At 46.0% G+C, this 12,929-nt stretch overlaps 1 protein-coding gene across 1 annotated transcript; it reads right to left on the bottom strand.

The window, feature by feature from the left end:
* Positions 1–5,850: 5,850 nt before the first annotated feature.
* On the bottom strand, positions 5,851–8,974 carry LOC115797141 (GTPase IMAP family member 7-like). The gene is made up of 2 exons (XM_030753628.1): positions 8,686–8,974; positions 5,851–7,863 (listed from the first exon to the last, which is right to left on the bottom strand). The coding sequence occupies exons 1-2, from the start codon at positions 8,690–8,692 to the stop codon at positions 6,962–6,964; spliced, it is 909 nt and encodes a 302-aa protein (XP_030609488.1). The 5' UTR covers positions 8,693–8,974; the 3' UTR covers positions 5,851–6,961.
* Positions 8,975–12,929: the final 3,955 nt, after the last annotated feature.

Genomic DNA, 12,929 nt, shown 5'->3' with positions numbered 1-12,929 from the left:
TAATATACAAGTTTCACTTTTTGAATGGAATTATTGAAATAAATCAACTTTTTCATGATATTCTAATTTTATGTCCAGCACCTGTAATTCTCTCTAACATGTGAAAGGGGAGAAACACAAATATAAATAATCTTGATTCTGTCAGGACTCGAGGAGGAAGAGGACACACAAGCGGTGGCTGATGAAAGCAAGGTGCAAGTTTATTTACAGTGATTGATAGAGGTGCAAAGACAAGGGGGTCCAGGAAGGCGAGGGGGGAGGCGGCTGAAGCGGGTCGAGAGGCTGAAGGAATTCCCAGGTGGTGAGGGGCCAGCTGTGGTACGGCGTGGAGCGGCGGGTTGACGAAAAGCCGGGGTTTCCGAAAGGACGAGCAGGAACTGACACGGGGATCTGAAAAAGGAGCGAACACGAAGAGCAGGTAAGTAATATACATCCACGAAAGCGAGAGTCACACCAGAGAGCCGGTACTAACTGAGAAGTAGTCAATGATCCAGCGAAGAGTGATGGTCTGCTGGCAGCTTAAAAAGACCCTGCCTGATGGCTTGATCCGTAGCAGGTGTGGTGATCTCCGCCCTAGGGAGGCGGAGACACCGGAACCTCCGCTGTGGCCCGCAGGACAAACACACATGTATACAGACACACACACACACGCAGACCCTCCCCCTAGGTTATGACAGTACCCCCTCCTCAACGGGAGCCTCCTGGCGACCGAAACTTCTCGGGATGGCGCCGCCGGAACTCCCGCACCATGGCCGCATCCAGAATGTTAGCTCGGGACACCCAGGATCGCTCTTCGGGACCGTAGCCCTCCCAGTCCACCAAGAACTGATAACCCCGCCCCCGACGGCGGGCGTCCATAATGCGACGGACGGTGTAGATCCGCTGGCCATCGAGAAAACGGGCAGGAGGAGGTGAGGCAGCTGGAGGGCACAAAGGACTGGTGGCAACAGGCTTAAGTTGGGAGACATGGAAGACGTTATGGATGCGCATGGTACGAGGGAGTTTGAGGCGGACAGACACAGGGTTAACGATGGAGTCGATCTCGAAGGGCCCCAGGAAGGTGGGGGCCAGTTTCCTAGACTCGGCACGGACTGGAACATTTTTCGTGGAGAGCCATACCTTTTGGCCTGGTTGGTAGTCCGGCGCAGGGGTCCGATGGCGATCAGCGACGCGTTTGTTTTGCTCCTTCGTCCGAAGCAGAGCTGCGCGGGTGGACCTCCATAGCCGGCGACAGCGGCGAAGGTGATGCTGGACGGAGGGAATGGTGAGATCCTCCTCGATGGCAGGGAGGAGTGGCGGTTGGAAACCCAAGGAGGCCTCGAAGGGGGACACCCCTGTGGCGGAGGAGGAGAGAGAGTTATGTGCATACTCAACCCACGCCAAGTGGGAACTCCAGGTGGCCTGATTGGTGGACGCCACGCATCGTAATGCTGCCTCCAACTCCTGGTTGGCCCGTTCCGTCTGCCCATTTGTCTGGGGATGATAACCAGAGGAGAGGCTCACCTTGGCTCCGAGAGATGTACAGAACTCCTTCCAGACCTGAGATGTGAACTGGGGCCCCCGATCCGACACGATGTCTTCAGGAATCCCATGGAGCCGAAAAACGTGGGTGGTGAGAAGCCGGGCCGTCTCCAAGGCGGAGGGGAGCTTGGGTAGCGCAACGAAGTGGGTGGCCTTGGAAAACCGGTCGATAATGGTCAGGACCACGGTGTTTCCTTCAGAGGGAGGAAGTCCTGTGACGAAGTCCAGAGCTATGTGAGACCATGGTCGCTTAGGGGTGGGTAAGGGCCGGAGGAGACCTGATGGAGGTGACAGAGAAGGTTTATTTTGTGCACAAATGCTGCATGCTGCCACGTACTCACGGGTATCCTTAATCAATGTAGGCCACCAGAAATAACGCTGGAGGAAGGCCACAGTGCGATTGGCCCCGGGATGGCACGTGAATTTGGCTGCGTGTCCCCATTGCAGTACGCGGCTTCGCACTCGAGAGGGAACATAAAGGCGGTTGGGGGGTCCCGTCCCAGGATCTGGTTCAGTCCGTAGAGCTGCCTGAATGGCGGATTCGATCTCCCAGGTGATGGCTCCAATGACGCAAGAGGGAGGCAAGACAAACTCTGGCTGCGAGGAGGAGTCCGTGGAGCTGAACTGTCGGGACAGAGCGTCGGGCTTGACATTCCGTGACCCAGGTCTATAAGAGATAGTAAAGTTAAATCGGGTAAAAAACAAGGCCCACCTGGCCTGCCGGGGTTTCAAACGTCTGGCGGTTCGCAGATAGGCCAGGTTCTTGTGATCAGTCCAGACCAAGAAGGGATGCGTCGCGCCCTCCAGCCAGTGCCGCCATTCTTCCAAGGCTAGTTTGATGGCCAGCAGCTCCCGGTCCCCTACGTCGTAATTCCGTTCTGCCGGGGAGAGGCGGCGAGAGAAGAAGGCGCAGGGTCGGAGGCTACCCATGGACTGTTGGGACAACACTGCCCCTACCCCCACGTCGGACGCGTCCACCTCCACGACGAATGAGTTGGATAGGTCAGGTTGGATGAGGATGGGTGCGGAGGCAAACCGACCCTTCAGGAGCGCGAAAGCCTCTGCAGCGGCGGGGGTCCATCTGAAAGGAATCTTGGGAGAGGTGAGAGAGGTCAGAGCATGGGTGATGGAGCTGTAATCTTTAATGAAGCGGCGGTAGAAATTGGCGAAGCCCAGAAAACGCTGCAGCTGTTTCCGATCCGCTGGCTCGGGCCAATCCAGGACCGCTTGTACCTTAACTGGGTCCGCCTTGATCTGCCCTTTACCAATAATGTATCCCAAGAACGCCGTGGACTCCACATGAAACTCGCACTTCTCCCCCTTCACGAACAGACGATTCTCCAGTAACCGCTGCAACACCTGCCGCACATGTCCCTGATGCTCCTGTAATGAGGATGAGAAGATCAAAATATCATCGAGATAGACAAACACAAAATGATTGATGAAGTCCCGGAGTATGTCGTTTACGAGGGCCTGGAACACAGCTGGCGCGTTGGTTAGGCCGAAGGGCATGACAAGATACTCGAAGTGGCCGAGGTGAGTGTTGAAGGCAGTCTTCCACTCGTCTCCCTGCCGGATCCGGACGAGATGGTAAGCGTTCCGGAGATCCAGTTTGGTGAAGATGGCTGCCCCCTGCAGGAGCTCAAAGGCAGAGGTGAGAAGTGGCAAAGGATATTTGTTGCGCACAGTGATTTCGTTCAGACCGCGGTAGTCAATACAGGGCCGGAGGGTCTTGTCCTTCTTGGCCACGAAGAAAAACCCCGCGCCCATGGGAGAGGTGGAGGGTCGAATCAGACCGGACGCCCGAGCTTCGGTGATATATTTTTCCATGGCATCCCGTTCCTGCGGAGAGATGCTGTAGAGGCGGCTGGAGGGGTAGGGCGCCCCCGGGATGAGGTCGATGGCGCAGTCGTAAGGCCGGTGGGGAGGCAGGGAAACAGCCCGGTCCTTATTGAATACTTCAGCGAGGTCGTGATAGATCGAGGGGACGCCGGACAGGTCAGGTGGGGTCCCCTCCCCCAAATCGGTGGACCGAGGGAGAGAGGGAGTTGCGGATCTGAGGCAGCGCTGGTGGCACCGCTCACTCCAACCCGAGATGCTGCGATTCGCCCAGTTAATCTGTGGATTGTGCAGTTGCAACCAGGGAAAGCCGAGGACGATGGGCGTCTGTGCAGAGTCAAACAGGTAAAAGGAGAGCCGTTCAGAGTGATTACCCGACAGAGTCACAGAAAGCGGTTGGGTCTTGTGCGTGATTTCAGAAAGCTTGGCGCCGTCCAGAGCGGAGACCAGGAGAGGCGTGGGTAGCGCTGTGGATGGAACACCCCACTGCTGGGCGAGGGCACGGTCCATGAGATTTTTCTCAGCTCCGGAATCGAGGAGTGCCAAGACTGTGTGACTGCCTGATGGAAGATTTATCCTTGTCTGAAGCGTGAATCTGGGCAGGGAGGAGCATGCGTTAGCTTGACCCGCCAGTATCCCCACCATTACTGACGGGCGCGGTCTTTTGGGCAAACAGGGCATGACGCGATGTAGTGGCCCTTTTTGCCACAGTAGATGCACTCCCCCGCCTCCCATCTCCGTCGTCGCTCAGAGAGAGACAGCCGTGCGCGGCCGAGTTGCATGGGTTGCTCCTCCGCGCCGCAAGGGGGCGCCGTAGCCGAGCTGTCGTCCGCTAGGAGGCTCCTCCGGTCCGCGGAAACCGCCCGGCGAGGGGCATGCTGGGAGTTGTAGTTCCTCGGAGTCCGTCGTGCTCTCAGGCGGTCATCTACATGGATACACAATGAAATCACGGCCTCCAAGGACTGAGGCAAATCCCTAGTGGCAAGTTCATACTTGAGATCATCATTAATATTGTTCAGGAATACTCCCCTGAGCGCCTTTTCCTCCCAGCCGGCCTCCTCCGCGAGGATCCGGAAATCCACGGAGAAATCCGCCATGCTCTGTTGTCCCTGCCGCAGGCTGAGCAACTTCTGGGATGCGGATTCAGGGCTGGTGCCTTTATCAAACACCTCCTTAAATCGAGACAAGAACGCAGGGAAAGACAGATCGGGGTTTCCCCGTAACACAGCGTGCCCCCACTCTAATGCTCTACCGCGGAACAGATTGACCATAAAACCAATCTTTGCACAATCAGAAGCGTAGGCATTTCTCTGTTGCCGGAAAACGAGGGAACATTGGGTGAGGAAACCTCCACATTTCCCTAACTCACCGCGGAACACCTCCGGGATGGGCAGGGCTTTCTCCAACGCTACGGCGGGCTCGGTCGCGGAAGCCAAACCAGCCGGCGGATCTGTCGGCGGAGGGGATAAATCCTGGTGACGGGGCGTAGCGGATGACATGGTGGATTCCAACATACCTCGGAGATCGGCGAGCTGTTGGGTGGCTGCGCCCAGCTGACTGGAAACCAGACGGAGCATATGGTCGTGACGCTGGAGGGTTTCCTCTTGAATAGCCAGGGCCCGATGAACCGGATCAGCGTCCGCGGTGTCCGGTTTTGGCTGGATCATTCTGTCAGGACTCGAGGAGGAAGAGGACACACAAGCGGTGGCTGATGAAAGCAAGGTGCAAGTTTATTTACAGTGATTGATAGAGGTGCAAAGACAAGGGGGTCCAGGAAGGCGAGGGGGGAGGCGGCTGAAGCGGGTCGAGAGGCTGAAGGAATTCCCAGGTGGTGAGGGGCCAGCTGTGGTACGGCGTGGAGCGGCGGGTTGACGAAAAGCCGGGGTTTCCGAAAGGACGAGCAGGAACTGACACGGGGATCTGAAAAAGGAGCGAACACGAAGAGCAGGTAAGTAATATACATCCACGAAAGCGAGAGTCACACCAGAGAGCCGGTACTAACTGAGAAGTAGTCAATGATCCAGCGAAGAGTGATGGTCTGCTGGCAGCTTAAAAAGACCCTGCCTGATGGCTTGATCCGTAGCAGGTGTGGTGATCTCCGCCCTAGGGAGGCGGAGACACCGGAACCTCCGCTGTGGCCCGCAGGACAAACACACATGTATACAGACACACACACACACGCAGACCCTCCCCCTAGGTTATGACAGATTCCTTAATGAAAAGCTGAACTTCACTCATTATTGTGAATCTGTAACTGACTAAAACAACTGGAAGGGCACAAATAAAGGATCATGAAAAGAGCCTCCAGAGTCATGTGACAAATGCACTGCCTAAATGGGGAAAATTGCGTGAATTTAAGCAGCTGAAAATGGCACTGTTATTTTGAGGCAACACATCTCAGCACAGCAGAGGGTTAAATAAGAAGCTGTGAGATAACAAAACACAAAAAAGCTAATTTTGTTTCAGTTCCTCATCATGTCCATTTATTTGCACACACACACACACAGAGGTAAACAGTACAAATTCTATGCTTGGTCTAATGCTAAACAGCAAAAGGTTGTAACATGTTTAGATACAAGATAAAGAAGCGCAACACACACGACATAGGAAAATCTTAAGTGATTACCAGGGTCATAATAGTTTTGGATTTTACATTATAGTTTAGTTTTAGTTAGTTTTTACTTCTTCCCTCTAATTCAGTTAGTTTTAGTTATCATATCTAATCAGGTGCAAGATTCAAGGCGCAAAAGTGACTATTGTGTAATGAAAACTCGACAAAAGATACATTTTAAAGAAAAATATTCAACAACCTACTGTTCACAATACAGCAGCACTACGTGCTAAATGTGTGTAATATTAAGGACACACATGAACATCAACGGGGCATAATATATATGAAAATCAAAATAATTGGGATTTCTAATAAAACAGATAGATGGTAATAATCACTGTATGTGTGACGATGTTTGTGCAAATGTTCATTTAGACTGGCCCGCCCAGGAGATAGGCTCCATACAGACACTAAGATCATTACAGTAAGAGATTGTCAGTGCAGCAGGCTGAGAGCCAAAATCTATTATTGACAACAGAAAGAAAAAAAGAGAAACACTCAAACAGTTAATAAGAGCCAGAACTGATTTAGACTGTGTCAAACAAGTAAAGAAAACAGCCGTGAAACCACCAACTTACAGCAAAGAGGGTTTAAATCTGCAACTCGTTCACTAACTCAACTTTAAAGAAAGTGACAGCAACGATACAAGTGGTGAAATTCTTCTCCATCATGAGCCTGACTTTAGTGGATGTACAACATACAAGCAAAATAAACTGGTTTCAGTTAAAGTGTGATTTCTGATGTCGGTTTTGGCAGTTTGAAAATCAAACATATCAAACTCAAATTGAGAAAGAGAACTGATAAACATTTGGTAAAATACATATCATACAGATCCTGGCCCAGCTGGGATGAGTGGATTGTGATTGACAGCTTTATCTGATGAAGAGGATAAATCTTTGTGTAGCGCTGACCACCATTCCTTTCTAAATCCAAACCTTTCCTTCATTTACACACCAGAGATTACAGACAAATAATTCAACCTATCCAGAATTACTCATCTTTTCTGGGTGAACCCTTCTTTGAGGTTCCACTGTCAAAAGTTTCAATGGTTGTTATTAATTTCATTCCAGTGTCAATGGTATTCGTCACAGCTTCCAGTACTGTTGATGAACTGTATCCAACAGCACCACCAACACCACCTCCAGCTATTCCTCCAATGACTGCACTCCAAACTGATTTATTGGCACCAAAGAGTGCTCCCAGCACTGCTCCTACAGTGCAACCAGCTAAAATTTTCAGAAGCATTTCAATGTTCCACTGATTTTTCTTCACTGCCTGAAGCATTTCATTGGTGTAGCAGCCTCTGCTGTTTTTGATCTCATCGACAGCCTTGAGAAGCTGCTTCACTTGGAACTGGTTACTCCTGTAGTCACCGTGATTGGTGTTGTTCCAGCGTTTATTATCAAAAACATGACACCGGCCACCACACTGCTTCACCAGATCACTCAGATCTTTACTTTTACAAACAAAATCCTTGATTTTCATTCCTTCAGGGAGGTCATCACCATGTGTGAAGACAATCACAGCGTGCTTCAGAGCTTCCTCTGAGAAACATTCAAGCATTTTCTTGATGACCTCTTTCTCCTGATCTGAGTATCTTCCCAACTGGAGCACGATGAGAAAAGCATGAGGCCCTGGAGCACACTCTTTAATACATTTCACTACCTCAAGCTTCAGCTCCTCTTCAGACATGTTTGTATCAAAGAAGCCAGGAGTGTCAACCACAGTGGTGCGTACGCCACCAACAGTTTTGGTTTCTGTTTGACATTCACTTGTTTCGGACTCTGGAGACAGTTTCACCTTCAGCAGGCTGTCTCCCAGTATGGTGTTTCCCAGGCTGCTCTTCCCAGAGCCTGTTTTTCCCAGCAGGACAATCCTTCTTTCATTTGACCCTAGAAGAGAATGATATTGTTTTCTGTTTGTTTTGCTTTTTGTAGTCATACTGATGGTTCTGAAAGTTATCATCTGTACCAGTACTTATTAAAGTATTAATAAACTGTTATTAAACTATTAATTCCACTCTCTCCTGAAGTATTAGATAGGACTCACTCTTTAATGTTTAACCAGTTTGTACCCCCTCCTATTTCGGCATCCATTCAATGCAGTCGATGAGGTCATTTTGAATTAACGAAAAAAAGCATTTTTAGATTAAAATATCTGACGTTTATACATCACCTGTTTTAATTAATGTTTTGTGATAATTGTAGTGTATAAAAAGTAAAATATTAACTTAAAATACATTCAAGTAATAAAAATAAACATTAAGAAATAAGAATAGCAAACAGAATATCAACATTTATGAATCACTAATAAGTTTTGACTTTGTTTTTGTTATTAACCCCATATGTTAGTTTAATGCTGCTTCTCAAACAGGACAGATGTAAAGAACTGTTCATTCAGACTACTTTGAGAAGCTACAGTAGAGAGAAACAGAGAGAAATGAGCAGCGTGGCGCATTTCAGAAAATGGTGGCACCATTCAGTCCCGTGCAATAAATACATTGTCAGGAAGAACATTATGATCCACAGCATCAAAGATAGTCCACTGTAACATACATTTCAACACCCTACACACTTAGTCAAATTAAGCAATGCGCAGCATTACCAGAACCCAAAAGGCTTTGTTATTGTTCTCATGTCCCCATGTGAGCTCAAAGTTTAGTACAACAGTGTTAGTGCAGAGCAACAAAAAGAAGTAAATCACTCAAAACTCACCATCCATGATGAAAAGAAGTGCAGATTATTCAGTTTAATGGCAGGTTTTGTGTCGCACTTTGATTCTCTGCTGCTCTTTGTGCTCTCTGCGTCACAACTTGTTTGACGAGTTATGTTTCACTTTTGTTTTGACTGCAGTGAAATGGGGAACACGACACTTTTCTTGCAAATTTATCATCCTTGTTGAAGAGCTTCAAGAGTTTTTCAAAGTCTGTGATGTTCATATTATGTTCATCTCTGTACTGCAGCTCCACAAGAATCCACTGAATAAACATGTTTCATGCTAAAAAGACTTTAAACTCATGTGATCGTTCTTTGAACTTCTTACTTGGGATGTTTATTGCATTTGTAACATATGGAGGTTCTGTGGTTTTTAGGGCTTCAGTGTTTTTCTGTCCAAAAAGGTTTTAAGAAAACATTTTGGCCTTTTTTTTTAGTTTATTATCTCCTGAAAGCAGGATACTGTTGTGATCCCTGGTCTGATTTCACGGTTTTGAGTTTATGAGCAATACTTACATTTTAAAATAAAAATAAGCAACCACTGGCAGTCATACATGGAAGGACATGTGAACAACGGGTTTGGTTTCTCCAGGCAATTCTAAAGAAATATGTTCTGTAAAATATCTTTATTATATATATTTGGCAGTTAAATGTGGTTTCCCGGTGCTGCCTGAGCATCCTGCAGTTTCGGTTGCCTACAGACAGACACCACACACCTGTGCCTTTTTTTTTACTGTCCACCCGCTACTGCACCATGTCCTAAGAAATTAAACTCTTGCAAAGATACAGACGTGAGTAGGAAGACGCTCATCCCAGGCTGAACAGCTTCAGCGAGGATGAAAAGCGCACGGTGAGCCGTCTGATGTCAGGAGATAAACACTGCAGACAAAGAACCTAGAAGACCCAGATATCAGTCACATTTCTTCATCCCCCAATCATCTAAATGGCTATTTGAAGAACAAGTTATGCTAATAGATTAACAGTAAATAAATTAATATATTTAATATATTGAAGGATCAGAAGATTTGCATGTACATGGATTCAGTTCAGAAAATCACAGGCCACAAAAGCAGTTAGCTGTAACCAACTTCCCCGAGAAGAGTGAGATTTCTATGCTAAACTTAACACTTTATACCATCACTAACTGCAACCCTACTGGTTTAACAGATGGGGCGGAGCCGTGGTTTAAACTTGGCCTTCCCTTGTTGGTGCACAGGCTGGTCCCAGCCTCTTGGCATGAGCTTCTTCCAATCAGCGATGAGAGTGCCCTGAAAGAGGAATCACGTGCCTACTCGCCCTGTATGGCAGGCCGTTTTTTTTTTTTTCTTCATATAAAGCCTGTCATGTCTGGCAGTGTTTGCAATCAGAATCGTGATGTGAATGCACTGCTGTGCCAAACATATTTATTCTTCCAAGATCAGCTCTATAGAGTCTCTATAAGCTTTTCTTGTTAATGTTTGTGTTTTTATTTTATTTATTTATTTGTGTGCATATACATGTAATTCCAGTTGACAGGCTGAGATGGCAGGCCGTTTTAACATAAAATCCGTTTCATCACACTTACATTCCAGATATCTGAAATTGATTTATGACTAGACATATTAGTAAATTAAAATATCTCTATTTATATTTTGACTAGACAAAATACCTATTTGAGATATCACTAATTGCATTCTGACTAGTAGAAATGATGTCAGATTTACCATTGAGTTGAATGGAGGCTTAAATTCAAGATATCTTCAATAAATTACTATCTGAAACACATATTTCAGATATCTACAATTAAATTATGACTAATCATAAAGTAAATTTGAGACATCTCACTTTTTGTTCTGACTAGTCATAATTCTAATTAAAGATATCTTGAATGACGCCATAATTCAAGATATCTTAAATGTATTTTTAGATAGGAGATATATAGTTTCCACATCTGTCTGCACTCTACTTTTCTAATTATAATTACTGCTTCAACTACTAATTATGGAATAGTTACTTTGAAAAAGTAATCTGATTACTGATTACTCATTTAAAAGTAACTTAGTTACTTTACTGATTACTTAATTTTAGAAGTAACTAAGTTAGATTACAAGTTACTTTATTAGTTACATTCAACAGTTGTCAGTGTTGTGCCAAAAAGTGATCATCTGCCAGAAAGTGATTTTCGGTGTTTGCCAAAAAATGATTGTCTGTATTTAAATGGCTGTAAATGACTTGTTGACCAATAATCTGTGAAACGTGTCAAACATATCTCTCATGAATGATATCAGGTCATTTTGAGTGAGAAACAGCATTTCTATCACAAGGTAGAAGCTGCAATCAGTTTTTGGCAAAGTGACTTTTGTATATTTGTTTTTTTTTTATCAAGGTAAAAACTGTCATTGACATTAAAAATGTTTTTTTAAACAGAAATCTGGCTAACAAGGCTGCAGAAATTACAACAAATATAACATCACAGTTCTATAAAGATATTTTAAGTGGCCAAAAAGCACTGGATTGGTAGGTTATTTCTTCATTTTATATATAACACCTTCATAAATCATGCTGACTGCACTCTATTTACCAATATAAGCAAAGACATTACACATAAAAGCACACAGAAACATCACTTTATGGCACAACAACCCCCGCCACCCCAACATAAAAATGACAACCATGAAACGAGGGCGAGTCAACCGTGTTTAAGGGCAGCATTTTCTCTACTACATACTCTTCTACCAACTTCTTCAACTCTCCCCCACTTTCTGGTTTTGTACTGAAGTCCAGCTTTTGTTGTTTGGGTGCTGGGGGGCCTCCTGCATCAGCTCTCTGCTTCGCACCACCTGCTGGGACTTGCTCTGTAAGTTTGACTGTGCTGTGCTGTGCTGCGACTTCAAATGTTTCTATAAATTTGACATAGTGTTTTTGAAGCTAGATAGCACTTTGTCGCTAGCACAGAGTGATATTGTCATCTTTAGCTGACAAACTCAAAATACTGCCTGTATTTCCAGCTAGAAAATACAGGCAGACGTCACTCCCCGAGACTCAAGAAGAAAGCAAAAATATATCTTTGTACTGAGGAAAATTACAAAAATAGTAACACACAGTGACTTGGATAAGTTATTTTAATCTGATTACTGGACTGCAAATAGTAACGCGTTAAGATTACTTGTTACCAAAAAAAGTGGTCAGATTAGAGTAACGCGTTACTGACATCACTGCTTATTGCCTGCACATTACCCTTAGCTTTATCACCATGTTCATAAATCATTTACTAAAAAATCCCAACACTGACTGCAGGAGGAGTTACAAAAGGATTTTTCATCTCAGTTATTTAATATTTGAATGTGGTCAATTTCTGATATAAAATACCGACTATTTGTATGGGGAAATTGATTGAAGCCACCCTCCACAGGGACAGATGACAGGAAAGTCTACAGATGGCAGCAGAGCATATCACATGAGTAAAATAATTCGAAAATAATTGAAATTTTAGATCCAGTGACTCAGGCGGGTGTTTGTGCTGCTGATGCTACTGTATCATAATTGCTACAGCTGCGAATTTTCTAAAAATAATGAATGCACCTACGAGCAGCACTACATTAAAAAAGACTTTCACTGATGTTCTTCCTGCACATTTTTTAATAAATGTGATGATCCTGGGGAAAAAGGCTGATGATTGTTGGTGTCTCTTCAGGATCTCGGTGGTGTAGCAGCTTCCTTCATTTTCCTTCATCATGTCCTCCATTGTGTTGCACAGCTGTGTCACCTGGAACTGGTTGTTCTGGTATTCATCCTGCTGGTCGTTGTTCCAGTACTTATTGTCGACAACGTGACAGCGACCGCCGCACTTCTCCACCAGATCTTTGAGACGCTTTTCTTTTCTGATGAACGCCTCAATTTTCATCCCTTCAGATAACTGGGAGCCGCACGTGAAGACAACTGCAGAATATTTAAAAACCTCTGCAGAAAAATATTCCTCGATCTTTCTAATGACATCCATCTCCTGCTCGGTGAATTTTTCCACTCTGAGCACAATGAGAAAAGCGTGAGGACCAGGAGAGCACTCTGTGACGCTCCTCTGTATCTCACTCTTCAGCTCCCGCTCCGACATTCCCGGACTAAAGAAACCAGGAGTGTCGATCACGGTGAGGTTTCTCCCACTGACAGATCCACATGCTGCTTCACAGACTGCTTGTGAGTCAGAAAAATGTTTGATTTTAAACACATTCTTTCCAAATATGGTGTTAGCCAGGCTGCTCTTCCCA

This window comes from Archocentrus centrarchus, chromosome 18 (genome assembly GCF_007364275.1).
Source record: "Archocentrus centrarchus isolate MPI-CPG fArcCen1 chromosome 18, fArcCen1, whole genome shotgun sequence".
Lineage (NCBI taxonomy): Eukaryota > Metazoa > Chordata > Actinopteri > Cichliformes > Cichlidae > Archocentrus > Archocentrus centrarchus.
This window is presented reverse-complemented; position numbering and strand designations above follow the sequence as displayed.